At 36.5% G+C, this 22394-nt stretch overlaps 2 protein-coding genes across 2 annotated transcripts; both read left to right on the forward strand.

Annotated features, from left to right (window-relative positions):
• The first annotated feature begins 9623 nt into the window (after window positions 1-9623).
• LOC113228382 lies at window positions 9624-10623 on the forward strand. The gene has a single exon (XM_026461659.1). It carries the CDS (start codon window positions 9624-9626, stop codon window positions 10173-10175), a length of 552 nt encoding a protein of 183 aa, XP_026317444.1. The 3' UTR covers window positions 10176-10623.
• Window positions 10624-11898: 1275 nt separating this feature from the next.
• LOC113228395 (lactoylglutathione lyase) lies at window positions 11899-22226 on the forward strand. Its single transcript, XM_026461672.1, has 6 exons — window positions 11899-11964; window positions 12087-12161; window positions 14557-14693; window positions 17792-17878; window positions 19420-19530; window positions 22030-22226. Exons 2-6 carry the CDS (start codon window positions 12093-12095, stop codon window positions 22157-22159), a joined length of 534 nt encoding a protein of 177 aa, XP_026317457.1. The 5' UTR covers window positions 11899-11964; window positions 12087-12092; the 3' UTR covers window positions 22160-22226.
• The last annotated feature ends 168 nt before the right edge of the window (window positions 22227-22394 follow it).

Raw genomic sequence — 22394 nt, forward strand, 5'->3', positions numbered from 1 at the left:
TCTTGAGTAAGTGTTTTTAATTCAAACCAGAATGCACAAAACAGTGCAACGCTAGGTAGGGTACGTAAGATACTAATGGACTGAAAATTAATAAATTAACTTATTGTTTCCGAGAAAACAAAAATTAGCGACGCGTGCGGAGGCGGCGAAGGCAAAGAGAATTTATTTCGTGATCGATCTGTCTTCTTTTTTTTATTTTATTGACTACGGCCTTCGCGGTGCGCGGGCAATGTTGCTATGTCTATTTTTTTATGATACCCAGTGATGAGACGAACAAGTCGTGCACCTGGTGGTAAGCGACACGCCTGCCCATAGTAATTGTAGTGCAGGTAGGAATTTAAAGCTCTAAAGCTTTAACTCCCAAAGAATTGAGGGACACTGCCACTGCGCCCGTCATCCTGGGACATAAGTTCACAAGTCCTAAGTGTCTGTAATTTCACCAGTAGCCTTACCCTTCAAAGCTGGAACACAGTAATGTCCACATTACTATTTGGCGGCAGAAATAGGTAAGGTTCAGTACTTCCCTGTACGAAATCTTTCGTAAGGATCTACCTACTATGACATGTAGCATGACAAACACTTGCGCCTAGCTCAATTTTATCGAGTATTACCATTGACTTACAATTATATTCCATATAATTGTTGCGTCGGGTCCGCGCTAAAAAGTGTCCGAACTTGTAAGGCGTTAAAATCGTATACAGAACGTCAAACTCCGCTTTAGTCTTCATTTGTTCGACTGACAGCGAGATACTGCGATGATATTACAATTTAAATTCAACGTTTTAGCTATTTCATATTCCTTTACATGTCACAAGGTTTAAATAGGTTGACTTGGGATATTTTTTTCGTGGTTTTTGTATTAGACCCGTCGTCCATTTATTTGTAAGTCAATGAGTATTGCTTATTTATTTGGCCGAGTATTACTTATTTGGCAGTAAATGTTTCGGACGGATGTTTTTTTTATTCAAATGTAAGTGAGCATTTGTCCTCCATCTCACCTGATGGAAAGTCACGATGAGGTCGACGATGGATCATGCACACCTTAATGATACCAATACATTCTCGCCTTGAGACCTTTTCAAGGCAAAGTTATAACGTTCAGGGAACAAATCTGCAGGCAGGGAATTCCACTCCATAGCCGTTCGACATATAAATGTGTCCAAGACAAACGGAGAACAAAACTAGACCCCCAACGATGATATAAAATTGGCAGGCTTGGGATCCAGTTGTATCAGCAGACTAAGCTATCACGTCCCAAGGGAGTCCCACGTGTGGAATCTCCCTCAGAAGCGAGGTAAGTTTATCTTCAGCGGAGTACTTCCCTCGCCACCAAGGATGGTGAACATCCTCGTACTTTTTTTAGAGGATTTTTTGCACTTTTTGCCTTGACTGCGCCACCAGACAAGAGGGTGAGCGTTCAAATCGTATATACTATACAAAATTCAATGTTCGATTTCATGACCTCTTACCTACCTGGTATTTTTTTAGTAAGTATTTAGTATTTATTTATTTATTGAGTGGCACTGCAACTCTCATGGATACGCGTGTCGCTTAGCATCAGGCGCACGGCTTTTTCATCCTCTCCCTCGATATCATTAAAAAAACACTCGCTACAGAAATATGTACTACATAGGGCGCACAATATGTTTCCGGAACTGGCACTTACATAAACAATATTTAAAAAGTAATTATAACATTTGAAAATTGAACTCTTTGGCTGCAGAATACAGTTTGTTTCATCTGACTGTCACTTGTTTTTACATTGTAGCGTCATTTTAGAAATTGGTTGTTTACATCACCATGGATTTAACTCGTGAACATTTTCGTAGTATGATTTTCTACGACTTTAAGTGTAATCTAACAGCTCAGCGGAGGTTCGCTCGGCTTCAAACTGCTTTTGGCAATGAAGTACCATGCAAGACAAGTATTTAAAGCTGGTTTGCAGAATTTAAACGCGGTCGTGTTAATCTCAGTGACGAATTTCGTGATGGTCGCCCATCCACTGATGTGAACAACAAAAACATCGATGCTGTGCTCCGTATGCACCGACAGGCATGTGACATACCAGGAGATTCGGGCATCTTTAGGCATAGGCACGTGTCAAATACAATCAATACTACACAAACATTTGGGCGTGAGAAAGCTGTGCTCTCGGTGGATTCCACCCAATTTGACTGAGGCTCAAAAAACGGATCGCCTCGCTTGGTGCAATGCCATGCTTACCAGATTCAACAAAGGGGCGTCAAATTTGGTGTGAGACATAGTAAGCGTAGACGAAACGTGGTTTTATAGTTACGATCCCAAAACAAAGCAACAAACGAGCGTATGGGTCTTTCAAGATGAGCCGAAACAACCAAAGTGGCGCGCGTGCAAAGTGCCTCTAAGCGGATGATTGCATCTTTTATTAATAAAACTGGACACGTAGCTACTGTTACTTTGGAGAATCGTTGTACCGTGAATAATGATTGGTACGCGACCATTCGTTTGCCGGAAGTTATTGACAAATTCCGTAAAAATAACCGTAAACGCCGTATCATCTTGCACCACGATAATGCCAGTTCTCACACGGTCAAACAGCCAAATGAATTTTTGAAGGTGAATAACGTTGACCTTATAACCCATTCCGCGTACAGTCCCGACCTGGCACATTGTGACTTTTATTTATTTCCAAAAATTAAGAACCAGTTAAGAGTTCCTAGGTTTTCGCGATTGTACACACAAATCCGGAAAAATAGTTTCATTGCCTATAAATAAATTCATTTCTGACCATTTATAGTATTTTTTTCTTATTTATTCCGGAAACTTATAGTGCGCCCCACGCACATATTACAATAAATAGCAATAATGCGAATATTTTTGCTAAGTTGCGCGTAGTATGTGATTCCTTGTGTTTTATTAACTTTAATATTATAAATAGTTCACTTTGTAAATACCCACGACGGCGTTTTTCTTGAAATTTGAATAAAATGGATGCAATTTCACAAACGTTACGTCCATGCCCTTACTTAACACCGTAGAGGATGGTAATTAGTTTCCATAGTCTAAGCTTGACACAGACTAATTGCAAAGTTAATTTTTGAATAATTTTGACGCTAGTAACACATTTGTTTTTTTTAAGTATGTATAGCATCGTTGTTAAGGTAAATATGTCTGCATATTCCGATCTCTAGTCATCAAAGACTTAAACTTCTTTCTCTCAAAAATGCTAACTAAATTGCAAAGGAAAACCCCACCTGCTTTAACTTTCAGAAATATTCAAACAAAACTATTCAGAATTTTCAAGTTAGACTCTGTCTGCATGCGAATGCAGTTAACGCATTGCCGAGTTTACGTTAAAGTTAACCAACAACTTAACTGGACAAAGGCGAGATTTCGTAAATAAGTTAACTCTAAGCTTTGTATACACACAGCTCTATCTAAGTATTTAGCTTTACCCATATTACATTACAAGAGTATTGTTCCTTTCTAAAATTGGATATGTTACAGGCGTTGTTTAAGAAAAATATGTAAAATAGGGTTGCAGTTACACTTAGCTGATGGGTATCCGGTTTTAAAGGTCAAGATTGACTCTGTACTTGAAAAGGCATGAGTAATTTAAGACTAACTTTTTAGGATTTAGAGTTCACATTGCAATAATTGATAAAATCTGTCTAGTACAAAATAAAGTTTTTTTATTAGTTCATTGTGTAATCATGCAATTAGTCGAATGACTGTGACCAGGTGGGTTGCGTGATTAGTGGCGTGTAGAGTCTACTCCCCAGCTGAAGCCCCTCCAATTGTAGATGGGTTTAACTAGCTGATTAAGTTCTAGGATTCTGCCTTTAGGGTGGTGATGCAGTCGCTTTTTGTACTTAATATCGTAAGATCGAATTTCTTCCTTAACTGTGAAAAAGTTGTAAACCACTAATGTGCCTTGACCAGGATCACGGTAATAAAATAGGATACTTCGGTCCACAAAAATTGTTTCCATAGTTAAAAGGTTCAGAAAGGCTGTAACAAGATAATGTATATAAAACACAGATACAATACTATAAAACACTCCCTAACTTAATTACATACGGATATGCTTATGGATGAATATAAAGTAGACACTTAACCCCAAAAGGCCGAGTTGTACAGAATTACAGATTGTTATTAACATTAAAATTGGCACATTTATTTAGGTTGAGAACTGGTAAAAGGACCGAAATTGGATGCAATTATGAATTACACCTGAACTGCTCGCTACCGCGATTGAGCAGGGAGTGACATAAGCGAATGATATTACTTATTTTGCGTTTAATTATGGTGCACGAAAAACGATAATATATATGATGAGGCTGTATCTGGCTATATGGTAGATTTGTCTTTACCTTTGCCTTCCCAAATAAATGGGTACAAATTAAAAAAAAAATATGGTGCACGAATATAATACCTGCATACACTTTAAAAAAGGCGATAAAATGAACGTAAGTACTTTGAAGTTCTTTTTTCTTATCCTTTTTTTTGTATTGTTATATTTTCATCACGAAAATGAATTCTAGTGAAAAGAGCAAAAACAGAATAACGGACTGTACTCCGCTTAATTGAAACAAGAAGCAAAATTTTTCTAGTGTACACTCTCCGTCATTCTTTAATCTTTATTTCCTCGCATTGTCTTAGGAAAGCTCTATATTACCTCGACGGAAACGAAGATTATGTGGCTCGTACAATACAAGGTCTCGCTGTGTACACGACCTCTGCAATAAACATTATAAACAAGCAATCAAAAACTTAAGTATAATACGCTAGCGTTAATTTGGTTATTATAGCAGTCACTCATAGAACGACAGGAACAAATATTACACAAAGCAAAGTGAAGTTTTACATTTATTAATGTTAATTAAAGATAATAAAATAAAAGAATGACCCAGGGCTAATTTCTGTAATGGCGGCTCCCTCGCAAGATACGGTTATGGCTCGGCCGCCATTTTGAAAATTAGTACAATGATTCTTTATTTTTGGTGAGGGTATGCTGCTCTTTCGTGTAATTAGAATGTTATTTTTTAATTAATTAAGTGCTGTGGCACATTGTTTTTTAGTGCATACTTATTTTTCACTTATGTAGGTATGTTGAAAAGTTGTAAGTAGCAGTAGAGGTCCTTGTAAAAGAGTTCGAGCAGGGAAATAGTCTACTGCCTGCCATCTTAGCCATTTCTGCCGCCAAGCATTCATTAGAACATTACTACATTTCGGTTTCGAAGGGTAAGGACACTAGTGAAATTATAGAAACGTAGGACTTTTCAACTTAAGGCTCGGTGGCAGTGCCCCTCAGATGTTTGCGATTTAAAGCTCTGAGTGGCAGTGCAACTGTAATGGACGGACGTGTCGCTTACCACCAGACGCACGATTCTTCGTCCTGTCATATGGTGTCATAAAAATAATATTAATAATATCCTGAAACACTGTATTGTTCTCAAGTCAAGATGGTTCACTTGGAAGACGTGTCCCTGAAAAAGGGATATCAGGAGATGGGCAGAGTTTCACCCTGTGTATTAGATTGCAGCTATACGAACAAACTACATGTTAAGAAGATAGAAGAATTACGATCCATAATCTCTGTCGACCCCACTGAGATACAAGGGTAATGATGTGTGCCAGACTACCAATTGCCTAATGTCAAATTAAATTCAAGGTAATTAAGTTCAAGGTAAATTCTTGAACTATGAGTACCAAGTAACGGAATTCACTCTAGGGCATTTCTCAGAACACCCAGACCAGGACTAATTTAGAGAAGTTCATTTCCCAAATTAGTCCTACGGGGAATCGAACCTGGGACCTCCTCATCCATCGCCCACAATATAAATCAATGTAAACGTTCATACTTAGATAAGTAAATGGGGATATTCGTTGCCTCGTGTTCGTCGGTACTCAGCGCAACTACGTTATTTTGTTCTCATTCGAGTAGCGAAGCCAGTGTACGGTTGTGGAAAGTCCTCGAACGGCAACGGCGCGGCAATTATGCAAACTGCGTCCTGCCCCGCTATTTGTCGAGTGTTTTCTCCACACAACTAGTGTTGGACAATAGGTCGATACGATCGATATCGAAGAGAGGGTGTACCCCACCCAAAGGGCTCCATTTGGAGGCTGCCAGATAATTTTGTAGAAGTCAATGAAACGGTACAAATAGTATATTAATAAAAATGGAAGTAAATTAATTGGCTATTCAGCGAACCCGAAAGAGTGAGCTCGTTCAGAATGAGTTCTCTTCGGCCAATTGTCGAGTAGTTAACAGCCCCTAAGGATGCAGACTTCCATTACAATTTCTTGGTGGTTTGATATAGGATCGACTTCTATCATCACCTTCAATTTATCGTTATTTACCATAGTGACTGGCCTTCCTCGTTTCTCATGCTTCAAGTGGAAATTTCGAAAATTGTCGAAAAACGCACGGTGCGTATCCTCTCCAAATACAGCATTGACATTACGAACAGTTTCTGCTCGTTAACACCATGTGTATTCGATCGTATTCGAAAATTACTCTGATTTTTGCTGTATCCGTATAATATGATTGGCTGTATCCGTCTTCACGTTAAAAGCTGAATGCAAAAACAATTGAAAGTCGAAGAATCAAAATAATCATGACTTTTTTTTAATTAAGAATGTTTTAGTTTTCAGGTGAAATAAGTTTCACTCTGAAATCTGACACCATGCAGATTTAATTTTAATTCAAAGTGGCCAGATAAATCGGCGGTTTTCACATTTAAGCCCATACCCCTATTAAAATAACAATAATAACGCACACATTCATTGCCCCGCACTAGGGAAACGGTATCGCGGATGCCAAAAACACACATAGACAACTACAAATACACCTAAACTCACGAGAGAAATAAATGTAAGCCATACAAATATTTCTCCAGGCCCGGGAATCGAACCCGGGACCTCTACGTGGCAGTCCAACATAGTAACCATTTGGCTACGGAGGCAGTTTATTATTATAATGTTATCCGCCAAACAAACTTGCTGCTGGTCTGAAACTAAACAATATTCTCTGTACTCTATTAGTACCAAAGTAATTATAACAAACTAGTAGAATAATTTCACAAAAAAATAATTGATGTCATGATAGCCAAACATCGTGACATTCAATAAACTTAATATTTCAGAACCAGTTTATTTATTATTCCTTCAAACCAATATCTTCAAACTCTTAATAAAAACAGGAATAGCAACATAATTACACGTTTTCACCAATAATTGCAGACAAATCAAACACGAGCTTTGAACAAATTAACAATCAAATCAAAATTCATATGTTTAAGATAGATACAGTCCATAATCTTATACTAGTTACACAATTATGTATGGATACCAATATTAAAAAGAAAAAATAAAATCCTCGTCTTCAAATTAAAGGTAGTTTGATTTGGCAGTCAACGCTGCCAGTCACAACGCGAAGAAAATCAATTAGAGCTGCCACGGATATGGCTTAGCAATGAGACACCTCTCTTTCTAAGAATAGCATGAAAACGTGTGTGCGCTTCTGCGCACATGCCTGATGCGCTGCAGTAATGTGGCAACCCCAAATGTTAACAATAACCAGCATGTGTTAAAACACGCACATACATAAAGATAACAACCCAATATCTGCGTCAACAGTCACGAATTTATGAGTTTACGCTGTAGCTCGTCAACATTACAGTTGAATATGTCAACGTCCAGATTGTGATTGTTCAGCACACTATCCAAACTTTTTCTAGCTCTTCAAAGAAAATTTGTGATTACGTATGTTGTCTAAATTAGTCCTTCTGGATGTTCCAACTCGAGATAAGAGCCCAGAGTGCTTACTCACATTTATCGATAAACTTTTAACCTGAGCCTGTCGATGTACGACCAGAGTAGATATGCGATATCGGAATAGACAATCCTGCTTCATCATTGTCTCCCTGTTATTATATAATAATCTCAACTGTCCAAATCATCGTTACATTAATCATCGATAAGTTGCCAACCCTAGTAAGTCGATGCAATACTCAACGCAGATGTCGCATCGAAATCCACTACTCACTCCATCGTTATCTCTCTGTTATTGAATAATGTTGACTAGCAAATCATCGAAACGTAAATATTTATCGGTAACTTTCCAAATCTAGGCGGTCGATGCCAGACATGGTTATCTGGGTTTCTGTTGATTAAAAATAATATAGATATGTAATTAAATTAAATCTCATCGAAATAAAAGACTGTGTATACAACAAATATTTAATTACATCGCAGAACGTGATTTAACAATAATTTTCTAACCCCAAATTTCAACTGCTCTGCTTCATCGATGTATCTATATGATTTTACAATGCTGTATACAAAGCATCGACACATATAGGTATCAATAACTACCCCCAACTCTAGCCGGTTCGATACACGGCTCAACGGAGACGCCGCCGCGCGCCGTATCGAAATCGACTATTTTGCTGTACAACGCCATCGTTATGTCTCTGTTATTCTATAATCGAGAATGTCGCTGCTTTTATTGAAAACAGGTCAATTAGACTCTTATAGTTTTATTAGGAAGTATAAACTATGATTGCAGGTCATTATCTTCATAGCATTTAGTGGAAAACCTTTATAAAGATTAGTTATTGTTGCGCCGTGGAACTATGTATATATCATTATCTATCTAAAACTTTCACAGTTATTCACTAAAAAAACACCTGTAATTACTAATTACAAGTTTTTTACCACGTTATGATTTTTTTTTATTATTCTCCTTATATTTCGGAACGGTTTAAAAGTCAACTACTTTTATTCCACGACTTTTAATAATACGTACATCAGATTTTACTTCAAACAAAAATAAACATATTTAAATATAACGCTCTTAACGGTGATAACTCTGTGGTAACAAAAGAAAGCGCGTAAATACCCAGCCCGACGCAAAACGCAGGGGAGTGTAGATAGAGGCTTGCAGGTTTGAACTTACTACTACTATTAAAAGATCTAATAATATCAAATAATATAACATAAACTTAAAAGTTTCTTTTTGGAGAATTTTTATAGTTTTGAAAAAAGTTATGGAACAAAAGTTGTTACTATGATGCTAGTAATATAGTCTTTCTCTGAGAAGAATGAGGAAAAATCTCCAGGAGCTGCACTTTGTAAATTATCCTTTGTGTACATTTATCATTTACAACATTTATTTCAAATATGATAGATCAAGATTCAAGACAAGCTGCAAGGGCTAAACCACCACGGATTTTCGTCATCCAAGTAAACGACGCAACATTATAACTTAATGTAAAATTTTTGTTTTAAAAGCCCTCGTAAAATGGCACACTGAGGCACAGTCTTTCCAACAAAAAAGTAACCATCAAAATTGCTTTACGAATCGGAAATATCTCATCACATACAAAAAAACAGTTGAAAACTTCCTCCTTTTTTGAATTCAGTTAAAAATAAAGTTCTAATTGTGTTCTTGACAGACTATGAGTCACGTCAAATTTGGCTACATTCCATTCTGCCAATGCCATGTTAATGTAAGAAATTAAATGTCAGAAATACAATTGAAATTGCCAACGTTTTTCAGAACTTTTGCTTACCTGCTTGAATTTAGTCACTTTAAAACCAGATCTAATTGCTTAATCAATTGCAAAATGTTATAAATCATGGACATAGTCCCGAATAACTTTCAAAGGTATCCAATGAAACTGTATGTACAAGATATCTTTCGTGCAAAACGGAGTGAACACAACAAATATTTTTATGAATTATTCGGACTCTCTTTCAAGAATATCATGGTCCACGGTGTTGTTACAACGTTGTATAATAAGACTAATAATTCTACAAACTTAGAATTGAGCGATGGAACTGGAACTGTACAAATATATTACGATTGGGGTAAACGCAACAAAAACGTGTCCAAAGAAATGATGAAGAGTTTGCATAGAGATTTTGTTGAACAATTGCGATATGGCGATAGTAATTTAGACATTAAATCCAAAATGATGACTGCTATATCAGAAACAAAGCAGGAACCAGCTAATTTTGATGTCGGTTCACATCTGTGTGTTATTGGGGATGTTTTTATAGATGGTCTTACAGGAACTAGGATGATGTCAGCCTACGAGTGTACTGTTACTAATGTAGAACGAGATATTGTATGGTTAGAAGAATTGAGGTATCTGTATGAAAAGTTCTATTTACGGTCCAAGGAATAAAGTTTAAAATTATTTAAATGTCATATAATTCCATTCATAGAACTTATTTCAGAATTTTATACGGGATCAACTAACCCATTTCCTTAATTCTTTTTATGATACAAAGTGAAGTGTATCTGGTGATAGTGACACACCTGACCCGTAGCAGATCCGTTGAAGTATCACTAATAGCTTTAAATCGCAACGTCTGAGGGGCACCATGTGCCTGTAATTTCGCCAGCTCCCTAACGCTTCAAAATCGGAACACATTAATGCTTGGCGACTGAAATAAGTAAGGTGGTTCTAACACTGAATAAAATCAAAATTAAATGCAAAGTTTTTTATTGTATCTTTAAAAACTATGATCAATAAGAATGTAGATGCTAGAAAGCACCAGGAAACTCTCTTTAATATTCACTTTATTATTTACACTTAGGTTAGGTTTCAATTTCTATCTATCTAACTTTATGATACACTCAAATGCTCAGCTTGCATCAATATTCTTAATGTTGGTCAAATCTATACAGAATGAGTTAAAAGTTATATTGTTTCGACTCACTCGTAGAACAAACATCTATGTGCAGGACTACTTGTTCTCAGGACATAGTATATTTCGTTAGTTCTTTGCTGTGGATGTCAGGTCGACTGTTGCTCAATTTTATATTTCTGAAACAAAATAAGATACATAAATTCTCAAAACACCTTTACATAGGAAAAGTTAATTTAATAACGAAATTATGTATTTATTGTCTTTTCGCTATAATAATCACAACATACTCTGTTCTTCGGATAAGTTGGTTTGTTTTTAGGGCTACTGAGCACATTTAAAGGACTTAAATGTTATACTGGTTTCTATAAGCGTTGCACTCTATATGGAAATATGAAAGAATGCAGCTGTCTCTGTTTTTCTGTATAAATTTGAACTTTCAATATGCAATACTTTATAGAAATATAATACTTTGAAAATGTTTTGGCATTAATGTCATTTTCACAATTTTTTGCTGTGTCAATGGAGATGGAATACAATATAATGAAAATTTTCACCTGAAGCTTGTGGTGACCACTAGTGGCTTTGTTATTATCACCACCAAGTGGCTTAGTATGCAATGCAGTAGGTCTAAAAAGAAATAGTAATAATTTACATTATGCCCTATTTAAATGACTGATGATAGAGCGTGCCCCTACTGCTGCCAGTAAATACTAATAAGTCAGATATCGAAAAACAAATACTTTTCCTGGTTCGTTTATTATCAGGTTCTACTTTAATACTACAAGTAGTACTTAATTGCAATTTTAAAAATCAACCATGTGACACCTTTTTAAAATAATTTTATATCATAATATTCATCTACATCGATCAATAGCTGACTGTACATTTCATTAAATCTATTTTTATCAGCTCTATTCATTAATAAATAGATTTATTTATACATATTATGTACAGATGGTTAATGATATAAACTGTTTACCTACCTGTTACACCTATCTACCTTCTAATTAAGAAGTCCAGTAAGGTTCTGAACCGAGGGTCATACCTACCTGGGTATACTCAGGGTCGCCAGCCAGCTTAGCGAAAGTGGCGGCGGAGTAAAGATCAGCAGTCTGCTATTGTACGCGATCACTAATATTTTGATTAATTACATATATCCAAGGTCGTTAAATATTTTTTTTTAAAGTCCGCAAAAAAAAAACAAATGTCATTAGTTTATTTGACATTTGTGCGGTTTCTTTCTTAGGGTGTATTTTCGCGTTATTTCCTCCGGTTTTTCTCAGTAAATAAACAGTAATATTAGTTTATAAGCTAAATATCGTAAGTAATATTGTTTAAAAACAATACGTATTTGAAATTCACGTACTTAATTGATAGTTTTATGCAATTTATAGGTTACAAGGTTTCAGGAATCTAAACTGTTTTTGTACTGATTTCTTCAGATAATCATGGCCAGCGAAGGTATTTCTCCTCAAGAAGTCGAGGCTCTGTGCCAGACTCCCGACCCTTCTACAAATGTAAGTGTATATTAATTTAAAATATAAAAAATCTAAGTTGCTGAAACTGACCTTATGTTAACAAATTATGTGGCATAGATATATCATAGATAACACTTCCATTTCTGTCGAATTATCTGCCCTTGAAGTTTATTTTGGGTTAAGTTATGATACGACAATCATTAATATGGATTATTAAATATGAACAAACAATGCTTAAAATTAATAAGTACCTATAATATTGATTAAGGTGGAGAGACATATCCATAAGAGGAATGTATTGAAGTCCGGTTTTGAAGGGGAGGTAAGGGTTCTGGTGATATTATAGGCACATGTCAACTTATGTCTCGGGTGAGATTTAAAGCTCTGAGTGACACAGCCCCAACATATAAAAAGAAAATAAAAAATACAAATTAAGGACTTTTTAATTGGTCAAGCATGAGTTGTCTATAAAATGAATAAAATTCATGAAAATTTATTTAGTGCTGACCGACTCAGTTCACAAAGGGATTATTTCATTGCAAAGGACAAAAAAAATTGGAACAGCAGAATTTGGTCAAATTTAAAAAAAAAATTTTTAATGCTATTTTACTCAGTTTCTTATAAGGTTGACTTGATTGTATCGGAAGAAAAAAATTGGAAAGCAGAAGTTGGTCAAGTTTAATAAAAAAAATTTTTCCTTCAACAAAATTAATATAAACCTCAATCCCAAGTAATTTTATAAATGAGAAAGTATAGAAATAGATGGGACCTAGGCGAAGACATAGGCTACTTTGGACACAAAAATAAATCTTAAACGAGGTAACTAGGAGATGACAGTTAGTATGAAGAACCAATAAAACAATGAAGATTAGTATAGTACTTGTTCCACACAGACAAAGTGGGGCCACCAGTCGGTAGTTAATATGGAAACAAACTAGCTACAATTGTTTCATAATAGAGCAATGTCCTTTTGAACATAAACATTTGTAGTATATTTGTTTTTTGAAACTAATTTTTTTGGTAAAACAAAAGTAAGGCATTTGTATTAATTACTTTTGTAACTTTAGCTCGGAATGAGGTTAGCTTTAATGTTAGAAATTTTTTTTTAATTGGCACAGCTACAGAACACGAACTAGTAACTAAACTACAAAAAAACCTAAAAAAGTTTTCTTTTTTATAAAAAAAAAAGTAAGTTAAGTTGCACTCCTTTTTCAGCTATGCACAACATTTGAATAAGACCCATTTTAATGATATAAATTATTGAATATCATTAAAAAAGGCTTAACTTCCTACTTTAAAATGAGACTTAAAGGGCACAAAACTTACTACGATTCTTAAAAGCAATATAAAAAACTACACAAACACAAATTCATATAAAATCCCAAAACTATATATCCTTTCAAAAAAATGTGTAAACAAGGGCTCCTGTCTGTGCAGAAATCGAGTAGCAATTGGTCGGTGTTTAAATCCACTAAGCGTCACTAAATAAATAAAATTTTAGAATAGTTTCTGTTTTTAAGTATATATATTTTTAATGTTTATACCTTTTACATATAGTGCAACACAGACAGCCTCTATTAATTGCTTGGTGTGTAGTATACACACCACTGGCCAGTCTAATGCAGCAAGCGAGTACTTTTAGGGTGAATGCTGAAAATCAGCAATTCTTTTGTTGTAATCGTTCACTTATGTTTGTTTTTATGTGCTTTGTGGATAAATAAATGTCTTGTATGTGGTATTTATTGAACACAGGACACATAGAATTTGGCGGTCTTGATAGGACATGCACACATTACAAGGCTTAGTTATGTATTTGATATTTAGATAGATAGATAGATAACACGTTTATTCAGCACAAACACAAACAGAAACAAAACATTTACAATCACTTCACAGAGTATAACATAAAAGCACATAAAACATTCATTATTAATTTTATACACATTTATACAAAACACATATTGCGAGAAAAACAAATACTGTGAGAAAAACAATGATAAAATTTTAATGTACTTAAGACTACAGTTTGTGCTGAAATGGCCCTGACTGAGCATAAATACTGTAGACCGAGAGGAGTCAAACAGTGCTGGTTTTCTGCCAGTACCATATGATGAGCGATCGCAGCCCGGTAAGCCATGCCACCGAAGTGCATCACACGCAAATTTATATACCTAACTCTAAATACTATACATATATATATCAAGCAAAAGTGTAAGATGTAAAGCAAACAATGTAAATAGTGTAAGTAACGAAGGTAAGTAATATAAATAATAATGTAAGTTTACAAACATAAATTAAATTATAACAATAGCCACCAAATACTATATATATAATATAGATAATGAAATTTAGGTTTACAGGTATCAAACGCATTGATTAGGGAAATATCTATGTATTTTTTATTTATTTATCACTTTTGTTTATCTATTTCCAGGACTTTTTGTTCCAACAAACGATGTACCGCATCAAGGACCCACGTAAATCCATACCGTTCTATACCGGTGTTCTTGGCATGACGCTCCTCAAACAGTTGCACTTTCCTGCCATGAAGTTCTCGCTCTTCTTTATGGGGTAATGTATCCTTTCGCTTTTTGCTTAAAGCATAAGGGTGAGACCAGACGAGCGTAATGTTTGTGAGTTGCGAGTCGCGTAATTTATGCAGCATTTGGTTTCACGACACATTTACACTGGGTCGTCTGCCGACTACGGTAGACTACTTCAACCAGAAGTATAATATCATTGACGTCAACTAGCTAAAGTCGACGCAGTCAACTCGCCGTTTACACCAAATCGTCTGCCGCCATAGCCTACAAAATCCTTATCGCGGTGGGGCGCGGTCGTGGGCATATAGAAACCTGTTTGGTCGACCGTCACTTGTCAACGGGCGCATAGACTAATATGTGCCGGTTAGTCGTACAATTTAAAGTGTAGTGTGTAGAACAACACGATTCACTTTCGGTCACGACTTTTTTGACGTTACGACGACAGACTGTCGTGACATTGGGAAGAGCTATAACGATAGTCGTCAGACGATAAATAAAATGTCACAATAAAATGACGACAGACAATCGCTGCTTCAAACGTCGTTTGCACGACAGAATCGTAGTGGGAATAGCTAGACACGACAGTCGTTCAACGATAAAATAAACGTCCACGACACAGTCACGACAGATAGTCGTGTTATGGGAACAGGCTAGACGCGACAGTCGTCCAACGATACACGTCGACTGCGAAGTACGGTCATCAGGCGACTCACTATTTACACCGGGTAGCTTGCCGCCTTTCGCAGGCAATCGGTGATCGCCCGTCAACTTGGTGTAAACGCGTCATCATATACAAATCCGGTTTGTGCCACACGACGACGCAAAATGAGTTATCTGCCGACTCACGCGCTTAATTACGACCGAACTTTGTGACATGTTTTCGCGGGTAGATGGAGGGGCAAGGGAATGAAGGTAAAAGAAATGTTTATTGCCAAATGCTAGTTAAATTCAAAATTGTCCTTATTTCATAGGTAAGCATTATTACACTTGAAATCGTCACAATGGTTAAACTCTACCGCTCATTCGTAAGGCAGATTCCCCTGAGAAGATTAAGCAAGAAACTGTCGGGGTTGATCTTTGTTCTTCTAGTACCTTACAAATTTAGATATTCACGTAAACTTTCATGTTAGTATGTTGAACTTGTAGCGCATCAACACCAGCGCATACCAATACGCGCCGCCACGACGCCGGCTATGTCGCCACTGAATAGCCGCGCATTGGAGTTCAGTAAAGTGTATCACGACAGCGCCACCGCGACGATGGTGTGATCGCTACTACGTAAACGCACTAAACTACCTACAAGTTAAGAGACCAATAATCTCAGTACAGAGTACTAAAAAAACCGACCTCAAAAGTACGTGGAATTACACCAATTAGCCAAGTTTTTTTGAAATCGGTTACCGGAAAGTGAAACCCGGATTCATCCCCTAGTTCGTTACTAAACGGGACTTGACACAGGAGATAATAAAAATCGGTTCTCACTACTCAACGTATATTGAGAGAAAAACGCCTTGAATTAGAGAATAGCAAAGTCAACCATTAAAATAAATGCTCCTTATAATAAGATTTAGGCGCTATTTGTAAAAATGAATCTTCATGCGTGAACAACCACTCTTAGAGGTGGATGATTTTCTTCAAAATTAAATGGGACCATGCAAAAAAAAACATAGTCCTTTTTTTGAAGTCTGTAAATGTACAATAGTAGACTAATTTGAAAATAAATTTATGTCTTCTGTTCCTGCCTACAGTTTCATTAGGTACAGCCTCTTTTTGTAACAATGTCTCGTAATGTTTCAAAAATATACACTATTTTTAATGCATCCATTACACTATGTATATAACACAAACATCCCGTACAAACGTTTAAAAGCAACTGAAACAAACTATGAGATTCAAAAAACGTACTCACAATTCACAAAATTACACTCATCTGACCTCACCCTTTGTTAGAACTAAAAGATAGAATATACAACACTAGCTCGGCTCTGTATTTGGTACGTCCCATACCATTTTTTTAATGTATACTACCAAGTAATAGGACGAACAAGTCGGGCGCCTGGCTAAGCAACTCGATTATCTATAACAGTTGCAGTCATTCAGAGCTTTAAAAAACGAAGATCTATGGGCACTGCCACTGCGATCGTCACCCTGAGACGTAAGTTGACAAGTCCCGGGTGCATGTAATTGATGTTCGGCTCGTATGTAATCTTCTACAGAAGTTCTGCCATGGGGTGTCAATTCATATAAATTAACACTTTAGTACGTTTTTAAAACTGTAAATAGCGACACTTGGATAAAATATAAAAAACACTTATAAAATATAAAAAAGAAGTGCAAAACCATTTATACAACACTTTAGGAATGCGGAAATTAAAATTTAATTAAGTATAATAATGAAAATTGCGAAAACAATTGTCGTTGAAAAGACAACAAGTCGAAGGTTTGTCAATGGTATTCTTTTTGATGTGTTAGTTTGTAATAAATTGTATAGATGGCACTTCTTTGAATTTATTCTCGATACTACGTAATCTTTAAGCACTGAGTATTTCATTCAAGTATTAAAAGTAACTAAGTAAAATTACAAGGAATAGCTTCCTTGCAATTTTATAATAAATGTTATCGTATAATATAATCACCACCTGCACAAGAGTAATAACCTTCACAATATAACAGCTGCCATCTGTTGGCCTTTACAAATATTATTACAATCGCATCGCGGGTTTACTTGGTACCATCTATTGATCACCGTTAAGAATCAAAATAAGTGTCCGAAAATAAAAAATAGAGCATCTGTGCTAATATAGTATTATATTATCTGTGGATCAGCTATTGTTCAAACGCATAAAATGAAGTGTGTTTTATTTTTATAATATTATGCTTTTAAAATAATTTCAAAAGTACTCAAGGCAAAAGAGACTGAATTACATAACAGTCAATCCTAGACTGGAGCACAGTGATATTGCGGTGTTTTGCAAGCTCGATTACTTGATTGACACAACATGTAGTTTTGCACTATTGTATGTAATATCAGTTGTAATAACTGACTCATTCTTCACGGCTATGGTTCGAAATGATTTCTACCGAGGGCAGTATTGTTCTCATTTTATATTAAATTTAATGTTACAGGTATGAAAATCCAGCAGAGATCCCACAGGACGAAAGTCAGAGAGCCGTGTGGGCGATGACCAGGAAAGCCACTTTAGAATTAACTTAGTAAGTAAAATTGGTTATAGTAAATATTATGATATTTTACTAGATAACATGATATTTATTTAGTTTTATGTGAAATTCTTCCACTAGTTTGTTATAATTATTAATGCGAAGATTCGATCCGACTGGATTCGAACAAACGTCTTTTAGCAAACCGTGTCAGACGCTATGCCAACTAAAGTGACATCTTTAGTCAGCTGCTGTAGCTGTAAAGGTACCTGACTCATAGAAGAAATAAATTGTCAAAGATGGCGCTACGGCAAAAAGTCGTTAAAAAAACAAAAACAAGCTCTCTCTCTCTTCCGGGTCCGCTTTCCTGCTTTTTCTCCTCCACTTTGCACGGTCTTCTGCATCCTTAGTGGTGAGACCATTGGCACGCATATCACCCTTGGCGACGTCAAGCCAGCACTTCTTGTGTCTGCCCCTTCTACCGGGGCCCGGCGGAGGTGGCATAGCCAGACATTTGTTTCCCACGTAGCATGCCGGTTTCCGTAAGATGTGGCCGTACCAACGTAGGCGGCTTTATTGCAGTTTAGCTGCAATGTCACGGACGTAAAGGCTGCCGCGGATGCGGGAGTTTCTGACACGGTCTTTCCGTGAAACTCCACACATCCAGCGCAGCATCTTCATTTCCGTGACACGCAGCCCCTGCTTATGACGCTCAAGTACGGGCCACGTTTCACTGCCATATAAAAGGACAGGCCTAATGATGGATAAAGGTTTTACAACAAGCACATAGAGAAATTCCGTTTCGTTGTTTAGTTTCATGTACATTTAGTAGCAGTGGAGCTCCTTGTGAAAGAATTCGTCCAGGGAAATATTGCCACCTTACCTATTTCTGCCGCCAAGCAGTGATGTGAACATTACAGCGTTCCGGTTTGGAGGGGTAATGGTGTTGGTGAAATTACACGCACATGGGACTTGTCAACTTAGGGTGACGGGCACAGTGGCAGTGCCCCTAAGATCTTTGCGATCTAAAGCTGCAACTGTTATGGATAGGCGTGTCACTTACCACCGGGCGCACGACTTGTTCGTCCCGTCACCAATATTCTAGCCTAATACAGTTTAGGGACTAAACCCATTTTATTATAATAATAATAATTTAGTGCTCCAAAAAGCCTACCATTATAGTCCATTTGTTTACATACGTAACTAAATGTAGACATTTTTGAGATGTCTATTTAATGAAGTATACATTTATAAAATTATTTTTACCTACCTTCAAATACAAAATGCAAATATTTAGCTTATTTTTATACCTATTGATTTGTAAAGTATATGTTTCAACAAAAAAATGTATACCAGTGTAGTGCCTAAACAAATTGATTATAGACAAAGTACACTTACGTGAAAGGGTTGTAAACTTTCAAAGAGTTGTAAACCTTCTTCGACATGCAGATTTCGTCATGATGTCTTATCTACACGGTTATTAGAGGTAGTCACAAATGTACGTAATTTAGGAACTAAAGTCGTGATTCATGCCGCCGCGGGGATTCGAAGAAAGTCGTATTTATTTATTGAATGTGGGTGCATTGTTCTCGCAGCAACTGGGGCACGGAGAGCGACGACTCGAGCTATCACAACGGCAACCAGGACCCCCGCGGGTTCGGCCACATCGGGCTGCTGGTGCCCGACGTGGACGCCGCTTGTGCCAGGTATTTCTTACAATTGATCAATGAAACTCAGCTCTTGGGAGTGTTTCGATGGTTTGAACATACTACACAGGCGGAAATAGGCCTCGTATATACAGGGTTATTTTTAAAATGTTATTTTTATTTCATTTTCATTATTTTTGGAGAACTTACAGCTAGGTAACTTGAATATAATGGGAAGTGTAATACACGCCTGACAGACCGGTGCATGCATGCTGAGGGCTAATTAAAAGTTTCCACAGATATTTATTTACAGAGATTTTCTATCACATAAGGTGTAAAGTACGTCGACGACTTAAAAGACCACAATAAATATGAATAACGAAATTAAATACGTGAAACAGTTATAGTAGCTACATATATATAACTGCCTCGGTGGTCGAACGGTTACCATGCGGACTGCCACGCAGGGGTCCCAGGTTCGATACCCTGGCCGGGAGAAATATTTGTATGGCCTACATTTGTTTCTCTTGTGAGTTTGGGTGTAATTTGTGGTTGTCTATGTGTGTGTCCATGACGCACGCGACACAGGGTTTCTCTAGTGTGGGGACATGAATGTATGCGTTATTATTATTTAACTATAAAATTTTGGATATTTTTTCTTTATTTTTCTGTTTTAAATGTAAGACCAACATTTTTTTTTATTTGGCCCAATTTTTCACTGGTCTAGAATGCCTTAAGTGTGCATTATTGTATTGTATTGTTCAAAAAGATTATTTAAATAAATTAAATTGAATTAAATAGAATCCAAACTGGAAAATTAAAGCACTACCTGACCAAAGACATGTACGAAATCTTCGTGGCACTACTTGTTGCCTGAGACAAAGCGGATTGAAACCACCCAACAACAAATGCATCATAACTAACCTATGGAAATTACCACATTCTGATAGGTTCCGTTCCAACCACTATATGAGCAAATGATTCTGTTTTTTTAGTACTGTTTTATAATGTCATTGTAATTTTAACGTGCAATAAAAGATATTTAATTAATTCATTAAAAAAATTTCATAATTATCTCAACGAGACTTCAAAATAAGTCGTGTTACGTTCAAAAACAAATATTTATAATGCATTCGAAACTTTTCCTTAAGTAGTAAAAAGAAATCTCCATCTTATTCCGAAAGCTTTATGAATGAAAATAATATTATTTGATAACATATTTTAAGATGGATATAACGGGAGTCATGACTTTAAAAAAAATGTATCGATGTCGTAAAAATATTCATAATTTCATTAAGAAAGAAGGTATCCATAATATTAACCTTAGAACTAAGTCCAAACTCATAGTACCACGATTTCGTTTAACCAAAGTAAACGATTCTTTTATGGGGAAATTTATACGTTTTTACAATAAGATTCCGGAACATATTATTAAGATTATCATTTCCTAAGTTTTTTAAGTTTTAACTTACGTTAAAGGTATTTTTTTTTGCAAACTATAAGAGCAAGTTCCGTTCTCGTTGGAAGGAATATTTCGAAATAAGGTCCCAGGAAAAAGGAATCCGGAAACAAGACCATGCAGAGTGTGCCTCCTCGTTTTCCTTGGTTTGAGCATATTAAGTTACCGGACACGTTCCATTAAACAAATTTTTGTATTTGATGAGGAGGGTGAACTCACCGAATGCGAAGTATGTGGGATTCCTGAGGATGTACATCATTTGCTCATGGAGTGTACTTGGTACTTGGTGCAACGGACTGGTGTCCGCAACTCGACGTCAAGGCGCCTATTTTGCGTGTGGTGGGTGCAGGGTCCTACTCGTGCCACCCAAGCTCCTCCAGGAATCTCAGCAGCCTCCTGGGCTTGTTGAAGACTTCGGGGAGCGACCTTGGCACTCCAAGGTACTTTGCCCTGTAGTTGGCCACGCCGGAGCACTGTAGTAGGATGTGCGCAGCCGTTTCCTCCCCCTCCATGCACACTCTGCATAGAGGGCTGTCTGTGATACCTAAATTGAAAAGGTGTTTATTGTATGGACTGTATTCGGACGGAACCTATCAGGGCGCGGTTATTTGTACATTCTGGTTTCCGTACATGTAATGTTGGGTGGTTTCAATCAGTTTTCTCTGAGCCAACATGTAGTGCCGCAGAGATTTTGTATACATGTTTGGTTAAGTAGTATTTTTATTTTTCGTCTGGACTTTATTAAATGTTTTCCTGAGGTAGCGTTTTTCTAATGGGTCTGGCATGTTCAATAACGATCAAAGCCCCTAAATAAATAAAGAGTAAAAAAAAAAAGTTAGATAAAGATGTATGGAAAGACAATATGAGTCTAGATTCCACACAATTATCATTCAAAGTATATTCCGTAGCATTTAAGTTTATTCGAAAAGAGCAATACCTAGAGTTTCTTGCTCGTTCTTCTCAGATGAGGTCAGTGTAGTGAACAAGCAATAGCTTGGAACATTGTTTTAAAATTTCCAAGTCAATACTTTCGCAAATAATCTTTTGAAGATATATTCTAAAACTCATCTTTATTTTAACCAACTTGTCTACTTCTTCAGATTCGAGCAACTTGGCGTAAAGTTCATAAAGAAACCTCAAGACGGTAAGATGAAGGGACTTGCCTTCATCCAGGACCCAGACGGATACTGGATCGAAATCTTCAGCACAAAAACCATCGCGTCAGTTTGATCGCAGATCGGGAGGGGGTCGGGGGAAAGGGTCTAGGGAACATTATTTATTATCCGTTATAAATCAATCAAACAACAAGCTACATATGCCAGCTAAACTTGACCATATCCTACCTTCAACAATAAAGTGACCTAATTCGAAATAGTAATAATTGGGAAACTGGAAAAATACGAGTGATGGCTTAAATATAGTCCACCAAAGTATGAAATATAACAACTTTTCTATGAAAAAAACT

This window comes from Hyposmocoma kahamanoa, unplaced genomic scaffold (genome assembly GCF_003589595.1).
Source record: "Hyposmocoma kahamanoa isolate Upper Pololo Valley unplaced genomic scaffold, ASM358959v1 230, whole genome shotgun sequence".
Classification (NCBI taxonomy): Eukaryota; Metazoa; Arthropoda; class Insecta; order Lepidoptera; family Cosmopterigidae; genus Hyposmocoma; species Hyposmocoma kahamanoa.